The sequence below is a fragment of the Alosa pseudoharengus genome, unplaced genomic scaffold (assembly GCF_046254945.1).
Source record: "Alosa pseudoharengus isolate Yale_2024_CS ecotype anadromous, Long Island Sound unplaced genomic scaffold, YU_APseudo_1.1 YU_APseudo_1.1_scf_7, whole genome shotgun sequence".
NCBI classification, from domain to species: domain Eukaryota; kingdom Metazoa; phylum Chordata; class Actinopteri; order Clupeiformes; family Clupeidae; genus Alosa; species Alosa pseudoharengus.
Genome location: NW_027468859.1, coordinates 41588138 through 41605708, shown reverse-complemented (window position 1 = coordinate 41605708; position 17571 = coordinate 41588138). Strand labels below are relative to the sequence as shown.

The following is a 17571-nucleotide window of genomic DNA, read 5'->3' as shown; positions in this document are numbered from 1 at the left end:
CTTCCAGAGTTCGTGTTTTGGCCGGCGTTACGGCATTAGCTCGCCTCTGCTTGATTGAAATATCAGCTGAGGTAATGCTAATGGGTTTGAAATCTATTTGTTCTCTGCATCTATGAAAATTCATTAGCAATCGGTAAAGGTAGACTTTGAAGATGAAAGTGTTGCGGTGAATTAATTGTTGTTTTTGTCTCTTGCAGGAGAAGAACCTGATTTTTGGGGGAACATTTTCTAACAGCATTTTTTCATCATTCAGACTTTTTTAAACATTCAATAAAATTAATTGAAAATATTTCTGGCATCTTTCTTGTGTCTTTATAGATCTAATCATTTATAGCCTAGTGTAAAATGTGCAATCTCAAGTTCCGACCTAAATAAATAAAGGTCGTATAAGCCGGGGGTGGGCATAGCTTTGATGAGTCATTGAAACATTGGCTCATTGTCGTTTTTGATGATTTGCCGACATCCCGGCGATGTCTTGCCAATGAGCAAATGATGAGTCGTTGAAACATTGGCTCATTGTCGTTTTCGATGATTTGCCAACATCCCGGCAATGTCTTGCCAATGAGCAAACACTTCCTATGCGATGTCTTCTAGACTGTATAACGGCATTCATCGGCCCGACATCGGTAAGATTTATGTGTGCCGTCTGGGCTCCTCATGTGAGAAGTTACAAGCTATACTTCAAACTCATGTAGAATCACACTTCTTCTACCTTAGTTTAACGGTACCCAAACACTATAACTAATGTTGGAGCGCCATCTACTGGGCAACTCCTAAATAATTCTGACACTAAAACCTAGGATATCACAGCTTCGAATATGTGTAGCATGTTCGATATATTTCCACTCACATACCCAACAACTGCTGTACAACGCCAACACACAGTTTCATCTTATCCACCACTCTCGCCTGTACTACTATAACTGAAGTTCTCAAACTTGCGATCTTAAAGAGAGCAGCGGATCCTCTAACTCTTGTGGGTCACCACCACTGGCTTAGTGCTGCTATCTCTGATTGACTGACTCGACCGACGACCTGACAAAAAAATAACATAGGCACCAATAAGAGCTTCAGAGCTAAGGCGAGGCTACAGATTAGCGTTAGGTGTCGCTAAAGAACTCTCGTAACTCTCGTAATTGCGCATTACATTAATTAATCCGCACATGAGTTTTATGTATTTTTATACCGTGTATTCTCCGTGTACATTCATGCACTGAACCGTGACACCCGTACCGTTTCGGTTCAATACGAATACATGAACCACTACACCCCTACAAAGCACTGCAAAGCGTTACACGGACCCAAGTCAGGGGATCTCTTTATTTGTTGTGATTAAGGACAATTTAAGTATATCTTAATTTTGTTTAAGGTGTTAATTTAGGGATTCCTTGATTAAGGGGGGAATTGAAATAAAAAAAAGAAAGGGGTAAATTCAATAGGCTTTTCTCCTTAATCTCCTTCTCCTTAATTCTCCTTATGGTGCATTCACACTGGGTCTGTTTAACTGGACTGTACCCGAGTGTGATTACTCCCCCCTAGCCCTGACCCAGCTAGTCTCTGTTCACCAGACATGGGGAACTCGAGTCACATTACTTGACTCGAGTCAGACTCGTAACATTTTTTAGGACTTGAGACTTGCTTGATCAACATGTATAAAAGACTCGACTTGACTTTGACTTGCTATTCATGACTTGAGACTTGACTTAGACTTAAGACAAATGACTTGAAATGACTTGACTTTTTATTTTTTTCATAGATATTAAGGAGTGAACTTTACGATTTTAGAAAATCTGCTTAGGTTGCATGCGTCACGCGAGCGAACCTGTCATTGTTACCAAGTGACGCGACAGACCAGCAAGTGCCAGATCAAATGAGACAGACTGAGGTAGGCTAACTTGCAAATATGGAAGGATCTACGTTTATACCAAAACATAATAATGTTTGGCTTCACAGATGATGTATCTGACAACTCAAAGGAGAAATGAACAGCAGTCTGCAAGTGTGCAAAATAGCGACATAACCACCACCACGTTGATTTTCATCCTTCAGAAGTTAGTCGTGTTAGAAACCTAACGTCAAATTTAAGGCATGTTAAAAGTTTGGCTTTGAATCTATTATGCTTTTTAGTTAACGCCATATTAGGTTAAAATGTGTGAAATGGCAAAGTGAAACATTTTCGGGTAAGGCTATTTGCACCCCTGGTACAATTAGCAGTGTATGCTATTCATACCCTGGTGCAATAAGAAGTGAATTCTATTTGTACCCCGGTGCACACAGCAATGTGTCCTATTAGTACCCCGTCTGGTACAAATATCAATGTATGCTATTCGTACCCCGGTGCACACAGCAATGTGTTCTATTAGTACCTCGACTGGTACAAATATCAGTGTATGCTATTTGCACCCCTGTGCATTTAATCTGGCATATTGATCACAAAATGTAATAATATATATATATTTTTTAAAAACAAGCAACATGTTTTTTTTGTTGTTACATAACAGAGTGTGAATAGCTCAGCTGTGTAATATACACTCTGAATAAGGTATGCTGTTTGCATCAATGTACAGTAAGTGGATGCTATTCGTACCCAGGTGTTTATAGTACTGCATGCTATTTACACCCTGGTGCATGAACTAGCTAATTGTTGCAATCAAAACTTTCGTTTGAGAACCGATTTCTTGTTCAAATTGCGCGCCTTCTCTCCAGAGACGTTGGTACACATGCACACTCACTCCGCCAAAACGCATCACACGGAAATCAAACCCCGGTCATCCCGCGTGCCAGCCCTTTCCTGTGACCACTGCACTATCAGCTTCGACAAGAAGTTGAGGTTTGCAGGTAAACTTATAGTTTATAGGCCTGAACGTCATATTCACGAAATTTCTGTTAGCTAACAAACTGACGGTTGTATGTGTTCACTGAACAAAGATTATGAAAATAAAACACAACTTTTCCATCTAAAACTTAATCTGAACAGATATTAGTCCTGAAACCGTTCAGAATTCTTCACTTTCTGCTGACGAAAAAACGAATGTCGGCCATGTTTTTTGGGCACGCAACACATGTTTTTGTTGTTATGTAACAGGGTGTGAATAGCCCAGTTGTGTGGCCAAGGCTATTCGTACCAGGGGTAGGAATAGACACTCCGAACATTTTCTTGTCTAAGTTTAATCTAAAACCTAAAGTAAGCGCCTCTCTTTCTCCCTCCCTCTTAAACACGTCCCTGTTCCATACAGTACAGCCTAGTAGTAGGCTAACAACAATAAGTAGGCCTAGCTAACTGCCAGCAATCAGCATAGAGCATGACGGTCCTAAACCCTCCTAAAACCCATTGTGCTGTCGTGCTTGTCAAAGTTTGGCAGTGACGTCGGCAGCAGCGTTTGATTGATTGATTAGTTCACTTTTTCAACATTATTGGGTCCCTGGAGATGTGACAGGTCAGGACAGGTGTAACTTGAACTTGAGTTTGAATATATTTTCATGATTTGATGTAGCTTAGGCTACCTAATATTTGAGGCATATTGAAACAATAATAGGCTATTTTATAATAGGTCTACTTGAAATACATTTATTTTTATTCGTATACATTTCATCTTATTCTATAAACCGTTCAGATGTAGGCTATGTGGCTTAAATGAATGCAATGTCTATTTGTTTGTTACAAATAAAACTCCAGCAGTTCATAACTAGCCTATTGTAGCTTATTTTAAAATGAAAACATGGGTAAATCATCATGAATTTGTATGATTTGGCAATGACTTGACTTGACTTGCTTGACTGTCACAAAAAATGACTGGTTTTGGAACAGATAGATAAAACTGCACCGGAGTTCTAACAAGGATACAAGAATACAAGGAAGTTTATTGTCACATGCATATAGTTACTGGAAGTAAGAAATGCAGTGAAATTATGTCTGGTGTCGGCCTATTTGTGCATTTATGGGGGGGGGGGTTAAAAGTGCAGTAGAAGAGGGGTTTAGTAGATTAAGTGGCAAGGGCTGCATAAGAAAGGTGGAGAGGAGAAAGGCTAGGCAATCAAGGACATGGGTAGATAGATGGAGGAGAAATCAAAAATAATAAATAAAAAGTCACAAACCATACCCCAGACCCCTGTTTTTTAGCGGACCCTTATCCGCACCCAGGTTCGGTAGACTGTTCACATTAGCAAAAATCACAGAACCATCGGTCCAAACAAACTTGCCCTTAATCTATGCATATTTCTACTTAACCCTTAGAACTCCAGCCTGTGCCGCTGACGCATGTGTCAAAGACGTTGCGAAAATATAATAACAAGGGAAAAACTCACATAACATCTTTTTACTACCATTTTTTGACCACTATGAACCAGAAAGTAAACTCAAAGTAGCTCCACACTTCATTGGTAGACTTCCGAGGGCCCTGACCATTAAAAATGTGACATTGAGAACTTTGAAAAAGCAGGTCGTTTATTTACAAGACGATTTATACAGACAGTACCTTCAGGAAGTTTACAGTTCGCCGCCATCTTGAATTTAGTCACGATAAGTCGAGCGACGAGTACGAATGAACATTCTTCAGAATGCAGCTGATCAAACTGTCTACTTTCACTTTCAATGAAATCCACTAGTAAACAGACTAGGGTCACTAGGCTACTTGCGGCGTGATATTTGGAAAGATGTGAAGCACAAAACCCGTCGTCATTGTCAGCAGCCTGTTATAGCCTACATTACAATGGTCTGTGTTATACAGAAATATAGCCTACCTCTGACCGACAGACCCCCCCCCCAAAAAAAATAAATAAATAAAAATAAATAAATAAATAAAAAATACTCAGCGGATCTATACAAATTGCATGGGTCTCATTTTCAGGTCGAAAAAAACTGAAAAATCACACCCCTGAGGCTTAGAATTAACTATTTTTTATTTATGTAAGTTCAGGGTTTGTGTCCTTATATTTTGTAAAAGTTAGCAAGAAATAAGCACTTTTAAATTTAAAAACTCAGGTTTTGTAACCAAAAAAATACGTGTAAGCTCATTTACGACCTATCTGCCAGCCACCTACTTTGCGTTTCTCTCACTCCAGTGTGACGTTATGAAATCGCTGCTCTCTCACTTTGATTGAATGGATTGTTTGTGATAGATAATTCAATGCAATATGCGGAGTGATTAGTAGCAGTAAAAAGTTTGAATGGGGATGTCCTGGGACACCTCTACCCTTGATGACTCAAGGAATGCCTCTCATCCAATCAGAAATTAATAAATAGTTTGACCGGATCTAACTGTTGTATAAAGACTTATTATAGCCTACTCTATTTAAAGTCCTTGAAATATTGAAGACCAGACCAAGGGGCACCATCTGAGAGCAGTTGCTCTGAATGTTAATAATAATCAGTACTTAACTTCTGCATGAATGCAAAATAAAAATACAATTCCAAACAACAGCAGAGAGAATACCAAACCCTCTGCCAAGCAACAGATATTCAGAAAATAAGAACATGCAGAAAGGGAAGGAAACAGGTTGTCAACAGATTTCCAGTATCACTGGGGATAAGGCTATTGTGAAAACATAGCAGGGGAGCACAGTGAGGGCAAATAGTGAAGGCTGTTGTAAGGGGGTGAGATTGGCTCATATTTGAGAAAGGTGTCAGAGTAAACAAAATACCTGTATGGAGAGAAACTCACTATTACCACTGGAGCATGAAATCACAACTCAGGTCCAGTAAACACTAATAAAACAAATTAATCCATCAATTAAAATCCTGAATGTGTGGAGACTAATACTACATGACCACACAGAGAGCTAAGATATTTTCTAAGTTTAAAAATGCTAATTTGTATTCACAAATCTATAAAGTTTTGTTTGGGACACAAAACACTGGTCATAGAAGACTGAACAAAATAAGACCACCCACCAATATAGATAGTAGAAAAAGGAAAGCACAAAAAAGGACATCTTGCACCAGGCCTCTTTTTGGCAAAACTTGAGTGTGTCCCCATTCATGACAGAGGCAGGGTCATAGAGAACTTCTTTTGTATCAGTTGGACTATGGAAGTACCTGCCAAAGAGGAAAAGATACAGGGTGTACAGTAATTAAATATTAAACATATGTCCTTCACATAACCATATATCATCAAAATTAATTTGAAGATGACACCTCAAGAAAAGTGGCAAATTGTTGCATAGTGTTGTTTTAACATCAGCATTTCAACTATCTATTAAGTACAAATAGGAGTAGTTTAATGCAGACTGCTTTTAACACTTATGCAAGAACATTTGTGACACATTGTGACATTAGGCTACGGCTCAGCACGTGTGTAACTACAGTACTAAACTAAATGCTTAGTCAAGCACCGGAAAGGTCTAACCTGGATACGCTCATGTGCACTGTAGGTGTCAGTCTTTGACCCCATACACACCCCATCCCCTGACAGAAAATGGGTGCAATTTATTAAAAAAGAAGATTGAGACACTGGCCTCTGAGATATCTGTAGGCTACACTCAAAAAAAGAGTTATCTTTTGAAAAATAGATTTAAAAAGAACCTAATTTCAATGACCAAGTCACTCAATGAGCAAAGTGTCAAGTGTCTAAAACTAGATAGATAGATAGATAGATAGATAGATAGATAGATACTGTATTGATCCCCAAGGGGAAATTCAAGAACAAAACAAGTATAGGGGGTAATAGTAGAGCAGTAGCCAGAAAAGTTGTGGGTTCGACTCCTGGCTGCCACCGTTGTGCCGAGTTACTGCCTTTTGCCTTGGCACTTCTTTATTTGTAAGCAGATACCGTATTTTCCGGACTATAAGTCGCTCCGGAGTATAAGTCGCATCAGTCAAAAAATATGTCATGAAGAGGAAAAAAACATATATAAGTCGCACCGGACTATATGTTGCATTTAATTAGAAATTTATTTCACAAAATCCAAGACCAAGGACAGACAGAAACTGTGTAAAGACACATAGAGGCCAAAAATACTGTATTGAGAATTTACCGGGAATGTTAATGAAGACAAAGCTGAGGAGCGAGCCAGCTGATAATTAAGGCGGCCAACGAGGAAGGCCCGATGGTAATTGTAAAGCAATTTACAAAAGATTCACTGAGCAAATATGCTGATGTGATACATGAAAATGTAACTAAAAATGTGGAGAATACAACACAATGAAGCATTGTGGGCGATGTAGAGGCCCAAGCCGGCAGCAGAACGATAGAATACGGCAGCAGAATGATAGAAAACGAAATGTTGTATCTTAAAACTAAGAGCAAATGCTCGGGAGGCTACCTCCGAGAATGAGAGAGAAAAATATGTGCATTAAAAGAGTGTGTAGACGAAGGAGTGAATGGCAGTGAAGCTGAGGTGAGCCCGACAAGGAGGGCCCGACGGTAATTGTAAAGTAATTTACAAAAGATTCACTGAATGAAAATGCTGATGTGGTACATGAAAATATCGCTAAATATGTGGAAATGCAATGCAATCAAGCATTTGAAGGCACAAGCCGGCAGCAGATTGGGATGCTCACAAGGCTACCTCTGAGAGAGAAAAAAAGATGCAAGTTTTAACCTGATATTGAGCGCTGGGCCTTCCACGGCACACCTCCCCACCTCCCCCCAACATTCTAAATCAATTGTATGCACCATATTGCTATGTAGCATAGTAATATTATACACCATTTGAAAGCTTGGACTCTTGTACAGTTTTCATGTACAATCTGCATACTGCTTTACATTGTCAGATTAACCTTACTATGTCTCAAAAAAGTACAAAAAAACTGTTAACTCGTGCTCAACCCACCAGGGGAATTAATCATAGTAATCTTATTATGATAAAAACATCTTCGGTTAAGCAAACCCCTCCAAAAATGCAACTTACGCTTGCTTTCCTTAATATCCGATCACAGTCAAATAAGACTCCCTTGGTTAATGAAATTATTACTGACAATCATATAGATGTAATGTGCCTCACTGAAACATGGCTTAAACCAGATGAATACCTTCTATTAAATGAGTCTACACCTCCCTTCCATTTGAACTACCATGTACCACGCCACAGTGAAGTTGAAGTAGCTACAATTTATCTCTCTAGTCTTCTCACATCTCCCAAGCTCACGTCGAAGTTCTAGTCCTCGATCTGGAAAACTAATCAGCCTGTAATCGTGGTCACACTGTATAGAGCCCCCGGCCCCTACACTGAATTCCTCTAGAGGAATTTTCTGATTTCCTTTCCACTTTAGCTGTCCAAACAGAAAAAAATACTTATATTGGGTGATTTTATTATTCATGTGGATAATGTGACGATTGTCTCACAATTGCATTTCACTCCCTAATTGACCATGTCGGTTTTTGCCAAAATGTTAATTCACCCACACACCAAGATAACCATACAATTGATCTAGTCTTGTCATACGGCATAAGCATAGAACAGTTAAGAATCTTACCACAACACCCCACCTTAACTGACCACCATCTTATGACTTTTAAAATGACACTACACTATGCAGTACCCAACTCAGCTGAATACTACAGTCGCGGCCTATCTGAAAAAACTAATGCAGACTTTTTAGAAAAAATTCCACTTATGCTTGCCTCATTCCTGAGGAGATATCAGAAGGCCCTTTCCTTAACCCAGCTGAGGTTGATCTGTTAACCGATAATGTGATGAACTCATTACGCTCAACCCTAGACTCTGTAGCACCACTCAAAAAGAAAATAAGAAAACAAGTAAGACGTGCTCCATCGTTTACCACACAGACCAAAACCCTTGAAAAGCACGTAATAACGAAGTAACCCAATCTATCCCTATAAGCCTAAACAGTAATGACTTTATGAACTTTTTCAATGACAAAATTGAATCAATTAGAGATAAGATTAATAACCTACCAGTTTCACCAAATATACATATTCCATTGCTGAACGATAGCAAAAACATAATAGAATCACAGATGACCTAAAACAACATTTAATTAATTTACACCTATCGACATATTAGACCTCACTTCCACAATTTCCTCATCAAAATCTACAACTAATCTACTAGACCCTATTCCTACTAACCTTCTTAAGACTGCTCTCCCCTTCCTGGATAATGCTTTGCTCCAGATTATAAATAATTCAATGCTATCAGGGCATGTACCACAGTCGTTTAAGTTATCTGTTATTAAGCCATCCCTCAAAAAACCTAGCCTTGACCCTAACAACCTGGCCAACTATAGGCCTATGTCTAATCTCCCTTTCATGTCAAAAATACTAGAAAAAATAGTGTCCAAACAAATTGGTGCCTGTCTCAATTCTGATGGAATTGAGTGCCTCAAGGCGCAGTACTAGGGCCCCTGCTATTTTCTCCCCTAGGCTCTGAAATTAGGAAACATGGCATTAATTTCCATTCTTATGCAGATGATACACAACTATACTTCTCCATAAAACCTGATGAATTAACTCTGTTAGCCAAACTTGACACATGCACTGTATAAGAGACATAAAGACATGGATGACAAATAATTTCCTGCTTTTGAACTCAGATAAAACAGAAGTCATGGTTTTAGGTCCTAAAAAGATGAGGGATATCCTATCCTCATCACAGGCTACATATAGTGATCTTTAACTGACCTCATCCATTAAAACCTAGGAGTTATAATTGACCAGGACCTATCACTAAATAATCACATAAAACAGATCACCAAAACTTCATTTTACCATTTAAGTAACATTTCAAAGATAAGGAAGTCCTAATCCTTACCAGACGCTGAGAAATTAACCCATGCTTTTGTCACCTCAAGGATAGACTATTGCAATGCTCTATTATGCTGGCTGCAATAATACCTGTCTAAAGATCTTACAGCTTATACAAAATGCAGCTGCTCGCACACTCACTAGGACTGAAAAATATGAACATATTTCCCCCATCCTAGCATCTCTACACTGGCTACCTGTTAAAAGTTGCATTGCGTAAGAGAGAGAAAACTTTTTCCCCACCGTGGAATGCTGGGAAATTGCACATCTTAATGCACACCTATTTTTTTTATTTTGAAATAGATTTTTAAAAAGCATGTGCTTTTTTATTGAACATAGACAGAATTACATGTTATCACAATTGGCATCAGACATGGGCACAATGATACTTCAGTACAAAAAAAAAATAAGGAATGTACAGGCACAAGCATATATGTGTCACGGCCCACAGACTCAGGACAGGGAGGTACAGTTCAAACAAGATAGTTTTATTTAAAAGGAAAACCAGGAAGTGGGTTGTCAAACCCAGGCCAGTACTAAACAGAAGTTCCACTGGAAACAGTAGGCCAAGGAGGGTCCAAAATACAGAAGATCAGCAAACTTAACGGAAGAAGTTTACTTATAAAAATACTTATATTGGGTGATTTTATTATTCATGTGGATAATGTGACGATTGTCTCACAATTGCATTTCACTCCCTAATTGACCATGTCGGTTTTTGCCAAAATGTTAATTCACCCACACACCAAGATAACCATACAATTGATCTAGTCTTGTCATACGGCATAAGCATAGAACAGTTAAGAATCTTACCACAACACCCCACCTTAACTGACCACCATCTTATGACTTTTAAAATGACACTACACTATGCAGTACCCAACTCAGCTGAATACTACAGTCGCGGCCTATCTGAAAAAACTAATGCAGACTTTTTAGAAAAAATTCCACTTATGCTTGCCTCATTCCTGAGGAGATATCAGAAGGCCCTTTCCTTAACCCAGCTGAGGTTGATCTGTTAACCGATAATGTGATGAACTCATTACGCTCAACCCTAGACTCTGTAGCACCACTCAAAAAGAAAATAAGAAAACAAGTAAGACGTGCTCCATCGTTTACCACACAGACCAAAACCCTTGAAAAGCACGTAATAACGAAGTAACCCAATCTATCCCTATAAGCCTAAACAGTAATGACTTTATGAACTTTTTCAATGACAAAATTGAATCAATTAGAGATAAGATTAATAACCTACCAGTTTCACCAAATATACATATTCCATTGCTGAACGATAGCAAAAACATAATAGAATCACAGATGACCTAAAACAACATTTAATTAATTTACACCTATCGACATATTAGACCTCACTTCCACAATTTCCTCATCAAAATCTACAACTAATCTACTAGACCCTATTCCTACTAACCTTCTTAAGACTGCTCTCCCCTTCCTGGATAATGCTTTGCTCCAGATTATAAATAATTCAATGCTATCAGGGCATGTACCACAGTCGTTTAAGTTATCTGTTATTAAGCCATCCCTCAAAAAACCTAGCCTTGACCCTAACAACCTGGCCAACTATAGGCCTATGTCTAATCTCCCTTTCATGTCAAAAATACTAGAAAAAATAGTGTCCAAACAAATTGGTGCCTGTCTCAATTCTGATGGAATTGAGTGCCTCAAGGCGCAGTACTAGGGCCCCTGCTATTTTCTCCCCTAGGCTCTGAAATTAGGAAACATGGCATTAATTTCCATTCTTATGCAGATGATACACAACTATACTTCTCCATAAAACCTGATGAATTAACTCTGTTAGCCAAACTTGACACATGCACTGTATAAGAGACATAAAGACATGGATGACAAATAATTTCCTGCTTTTGAACTCAGATAAAACAGAAGTCATGGTTTTAGGTCCTAAAAAGATGAGGGATATCCTATCCTCATCACAGGCTACATATAGTGATCTTTAACTGACCTCATCCATTAAAACCTAGGAGTTATAATTGACCAGGACCTATCACTAAATAATCACATAAAACAGATCACCAAAACTTCATTTTACCATTTAAGTAACATTTCAAAGATAAGGAAGTCCTAATCCTTACCAGACGCTGAGAAATTAACCCATGCTTTTGTCACCTCAAGGATAGACTATTGCAATGCTCTATTATGCTGGCTGCAATAATACCTGTCTAAAGATCTTACAGCTTATACAAAATGCAGCTGCTCGCACACTCACTAGGACTGAAAAATATGAACATATTTCCCCCATCCTAGCATCTCTACACTGGCTACCTGTTAAAAGTTGCATTGCGTAAGAGAGAGAAAACTTTTTCCCCACCGTGGAATGCTGGGAAATTGCACATCTTAATGCACACCTATTTTTTTTATTTTGAAATAGATTTTTAAAAAGCATGTGCTTTTTTATTGAACATAGACAGAATTACATGTTATCACAATTGGCATCAGACATGGGCACAATGATACTTCAGTACAAAAAAAAAATAAGGAATGTACAGGCACAAGCATATATGTGTCACGGCCCACAGACTCAGGACAGGGAGGTACAGTTCAAACAAGATAGTTTTATTTAAAAGGAAAACCAGGAAGTGGGTTGTCAAACCCAGGCCAGTACTAAACAGAAGTTCCACTGGAAACAGTAGGCCAAGGAGGGTCCAAAATACAGAAGATCAGCAAACTTAACGGAAGAAGTTTACTTATAAAAATACTTATATTGGGTGATTTTATTATTCATGTGGATAATGTGACGATTGTCTCACAATTGCATTTCACTCCCTAATTGACCATGTCGGTTTTTGCCAAAATGTTAATTCACCCACACACCAAGATAACCATACAATTGATCTAGTCTTGTCATACGGCATAAGCATAGAACAGTTAAGAATCTTACCACAACACCCCACCTTAACTGACCACCATCTTATGACTTTTAAAATGACACTACACTATGCAGTACCCAACTCAGCTGAATACTACAGTCGCGGCCTATCTGAAAAAACTAATGCAGACTTTTTAGAAAAAATTCCACTTATGCTTGCCTCATTCCTGAGGAGATATCAGAAGGCCCTTTCCTTAACCCAGCTGAGGTTGATCTGTTAACCGATAATGTGATGAACTCATTACGCTCAACCCTAGACTCTGTAGCACCACTCAAAAAGAAAATAAGAAAACAAGTAAGACGTGCTCCATCGTTTACCACACAGACCAAAACCCTTGAAAAGCACGTAATAACGAAGTAACCCAATCTATCCCTATAAGCCTAAACAGTAATGACTTTATGAACTTTTTCAATGACAAAATTGAATCAATTAGAGATAAGATTAATAACCTACCAGTTTCACCAAATATACATATTCCATTGCTGAACGATAGCAAAAACATAATAGAATCACAGATGACCTAAAACAACATTTAATTAATTTACACCTATCGACATATTAGACCTCACTTCCACAATTTCCTCATCAAAATCTACAACTAATCTACTAGACCCTATTCCTACTAACCTTCTTAAGACTGCTCTCCCCTTCCTGGATAATGCTTTGCTCCAGATTATAAATAATTCAATGCTATCAGGGCATGTACCACAGTCGTTTAAGTTATCTGTTATTAAGCCATCCCTCAAAAAACCTAGCCTTGACCCTAACAACCTGGCCAACTATAGGCCTATGTCTAATCTCCCTTTCATGTCAAAAATACTAGAAAAAATAGTGTCCAAACAAATTGGTGCCTGTCTCAATTCTGATGGAATTGAGTGCCTCAAGGCGCAGTACTAGGGCCCCTGCTATTTTCTCCCCTAGGCTCTGAAATTAGGAAACATGGCATTAATTTCCATTCTTATGCAGATGATACACAACTATACTTCTCCATAAAACCTGATGAATTAACTCTGTTAGCCAAACTTGACACATGCACTGTATAAGAGACATAAAGACATGGATGACAAATAATTTCCTGCTTTTGAACTCAGATAAAACAGAAGTCATGGTTTTAGGTCCTAAAAAGATGAGGGATATCCTATCCTCATCACAGGCTACATATAGTGATCTTTAACTGACCTCATCCATTAAAACCTAGGAGTTATAATTGACCAGGACCTATCACTAAATAATCACATAAAACAGATCACCAAAACTTCATTTTACCATTTAAGTAACATTTCAAAGATAAGGAAGTCCTAATCCTTACCAGACGCTGAGAAATTAACCCATGCTTTTGTCACCTCAAGGATAGACTATTGCAATGCTCTATTATGCTGGCTGCAATAATACCTGTCTAAAGATCTTACAGCTTATACAAAATGCAGCTGCTCGCACACTCACTAGGACTGAAAAATATGAACATATTTCCCCCATCCTAGCATCTCTACACTGGCTACCTGTTAAAAGTTGCATTGCGTAAGAGAGAGAAAACTTTTTCCCCACCGTGGAATGCTGGGAAATTGCACATCTTAATGCACACCTATTTTTTTTATTTTGAAATAGATTTTTAAAAAGCATGTGCTTTTTTATTGAACATAGACAGAATTACATGTTATCACAATTGGCATCAGACATGGGCACAATGATACTTCAGTACAAAAAAAAAATAAGGAATGTACAGGCACAAGCATATATGTGTCACGGCCCACAGACTCAGGACAGGGAGGTACAGTTCAAACAAGATAGTTTTATTTAAAAGGAAAACCAGGAAGTGGGTTGTCAAACCCAGGCCAGTACTAAACAGAAGTTCCACTGGAAACAGTAGGCCAAGGAGGGTCCAAAATACAGAAGATCAGCAAACTTAACGGAAGAAGTCCCAAAACACAGAAGATCGACTTAACTAGATCCAAATCCGGAGGTGACTCGAGGGGTCAGACCAGGAGGACGCTGGAACAGGCGAGGGGAATCCAGGAGGAGTGTTCCTTGTGAGTCAGGCTGGTGGATAGCACCTTGGTGTCATCTCTGACGAGGCCAGACAAAGACTGAGGGGAGACTGGGGTTTAAGTAGGGAGTGAGGCTGATTGGGAACAGGTGCAGGTCATTAGTAAACTGGGGAGAGTGAACGAGTGAGGGGAGCTTCAGGAGAGTGAGCAGTGGGTGTGGCTGGAACAGAACCTGGTGTGACTGACAATATGGACGTACATTTTTTTTTATCTTCGTTGGGGATCCCCCCAATAGTCATGGGCCTAACTGCTGAACGCACGGTCTGCCACTGCTAGATAGTAGTACACAGTTGATTTACAGAAGGTGGTTTAGAGTAATATGAATTAAATATAAACATGTGCAGTGTATTACCTTATACAGTAAGAGCAGAATACATATGGCTATGTAGAATTATGTACAACATAGCCTACAGGTGCCAAGTAGCAGTAACATTATAATAGTAGTAAGAATAATAGATATATGCAGTATATGAACAGAATATAATATAATAAAACAGAATAAATATGGATATTCAATATGACAAATATAGAGATTATGTACATAAAGTACAGCTATGTGCAGTGTGGTAACAGTGCCATTGTAGTGCAGAAACAGTAACACTATAAGAGTAGTAAGAATAAATGGGCAGGATGAATAGTATGAAGAGCAGTAGAATTACCATGTAGGTAACATAACATGTGCTTATTAGGTATTAACAGTGCATAATAAGCAGTTAACAATTAATTACTAACAGTTAGTTAACTGTTGTTATCATTTAATAACATTAACTAACTGTTAACATCCAGCTTGTAAGTGTTAACAAGCAGCCTTTTAAGTTACTTAAAAACATATTTGTTAACAGTTGTAAGTGTTAACAAGCAGCTTGTTAATGCTTGTTAATGGTGTATAAGACAAAGAGGTGGATAACTAATACGCTTATAAGACCTTTCTTACCTGTTTGTAGTAAATTTTGCAGCTCCCCAATCTAAAGTGAGGACCATGTAGCCTATAGCTCCACAAGCCCGACCTTCTATCTCTGTCTACTGTATCTATCTAGCTTGGTTTAGCTGTGAGAAATCCGATGATGTTCATTATCATACCAGCTATGATTTTTACAAATATGTTTCTGATGGAAAAATGGTGTTTAATTAATGTAGCAACAAACCACGAATGTTCGCCTCTGTTCAAGGCAAACTTAAACATGTTTCAAATCGATTGTCTATGTTTGCGACTTTGAACGCACCCACTTGTCATCTTTAAGCCTTGGTTGCTAGGTAACCAAACTATATACAAAGCTGGCATAATATCTTTAGACTGCTGACAAACTGACAAACTGTTTTATGCGTTCACCACTTTTCCATCAGAGACATATTTGTAAAAAGCATAGCTGGTATGATATAGAACATTATCGGAATATAGAATCAATATGAACATTTTCTTCAGGAAGACAGATAGGAATGTAGCTCTGTTAGTAACATGTCCCGCTATAATGCAGGAGACCCGGGTTTGATTCCTGCTCACTGCAGCAATTTTGAAGGTGCATTTCTCACAGCTAAACCAAGCTAGATAGATACATAATTGCAAAATTTGACGGTTGTAGAAAGAAATGGCTCATCTTTAATGCAATATCTACATTGTTCCAAAGGCACATTCTGCTTATTAATCTATCATTTTAAAAGGCTAACTGAAAACAAAACACTGGAGAACCCTTTTGCAATTATGTAAGCACATAATGTAATCTGAATACTGCTGCCCTGATCTCAGCTGGTATTTTGTCTATAATGGGGTAAAACAGAAATTTCTAAGTGACCCCAAACTTTTGACTGGTAGTGTATAGGCAGAAAAGTGTGAGTTCCACATCCTTTTTGGGCTTTGTTATCTCTGAAGGTGTTGTTGAGGTGGACTCATCCAAGATCAATGCAGTAATTGATTGGCCTACCCCCCAGTCCCTCAAAGATCTGCAGAGGTGTATTCACAACTACAGTTCCCTTGCCTCACCTCTGACTCCCTCCTCTGTCAGGTTTTTCTGGTCGGAGGCAGTGGGAAGGCTTTCCAACTACAAGAAGTGCCTCACCACTGCTCCCATTCTTATCATGCCAAATCCATCATGTCAGTTCATTGTGGAGCTGGATGTCTCTGAGGCTGGAGCTGTCTTGTTCCAAAGGTCCAAGTGTGCCTTTTTCACCTGCTGAGAGGAACTACGACGTTGGAGACAGAACTTCTGGCGGTCAAGCTCACTCTGGAGGAATGGTATCATTGGCTGGAGGGCTCTGAGGTTCCCTTTCTTGTATGGACTAGAAAGAAACCTTGAGTATTTGAAGTCTGCCAAACGACTCCATCAACGCCAGGCCAGGTGGAGTCTTCTTTAGCCGATTCAATTTCATCCTGTCTTTTCGTCCAGGTTCCAAGAATGCTAAAACTGATTCTCTCTCTCGACAGTTTAGTGCCCCGATGCTACTCCTGCGCCTAACACCATTTTGCATCCTCACAGTTTAGTGGGTGCAGTTTCTTGAGATATTGTCTTTGTGGTCCGCAATGCCCAGCAACAGGAGGCTGGTCCAGTTGGTTGTCTCCCTAACCACCTGTTTGTCCCCAGTTCTGTCTGTTCTCAGGTTCTGGAGTGGGGTCACTTCTCCTGACTGACCTGCCATGCCGGAGTTAGGAGGACTAAAGCATTTCTCAAGTAACATTTTTGGTGTCCCCGAATGGTTGCAGGTGTGTAAGCCTTCAGCCTGTCAGGCCTGCGCACAAACAAGAGCTCAAATCAACCACCCATCAGACTCCTTCAGCCACACCCGGTACACAAACAACCATGGTCCTTGGCCTTGGATAGCCTTGGATTTTGTGACTGGCCTCCCACCTTTCAACGGTAACACTGCTTACTTGACAGATTCTCCAAGTGCACTTTGTTCCCCGGTCTCCTTCTCCTAAGGAGA

At 39.1% G+C, this 17571-nt stretch overlaps 1 protein-coding gene across 1 annotated transcript in view; it reads right to left on the bottom strand.

Moving 5' to 3' along the window:
* The window catches only part of cnih3 (cornichon family AMPA receptor auxiliary protein 3), a 173135-nt gene that overhangs the window by 13044 nt on the left and 142520 nt on the right, over positions 1–17571 (bottom strand). Inside the window, exon 5 of the mRNA XM_076272584.1 lies at positions 5891–6034. Within this exon, the coding sequence (XP_076128699.1) occupies positions 5891–6034 (144 nt within the window). The remainder of the gene's footprint in view (positions 1–5890; positions 6035–17571) is intronic.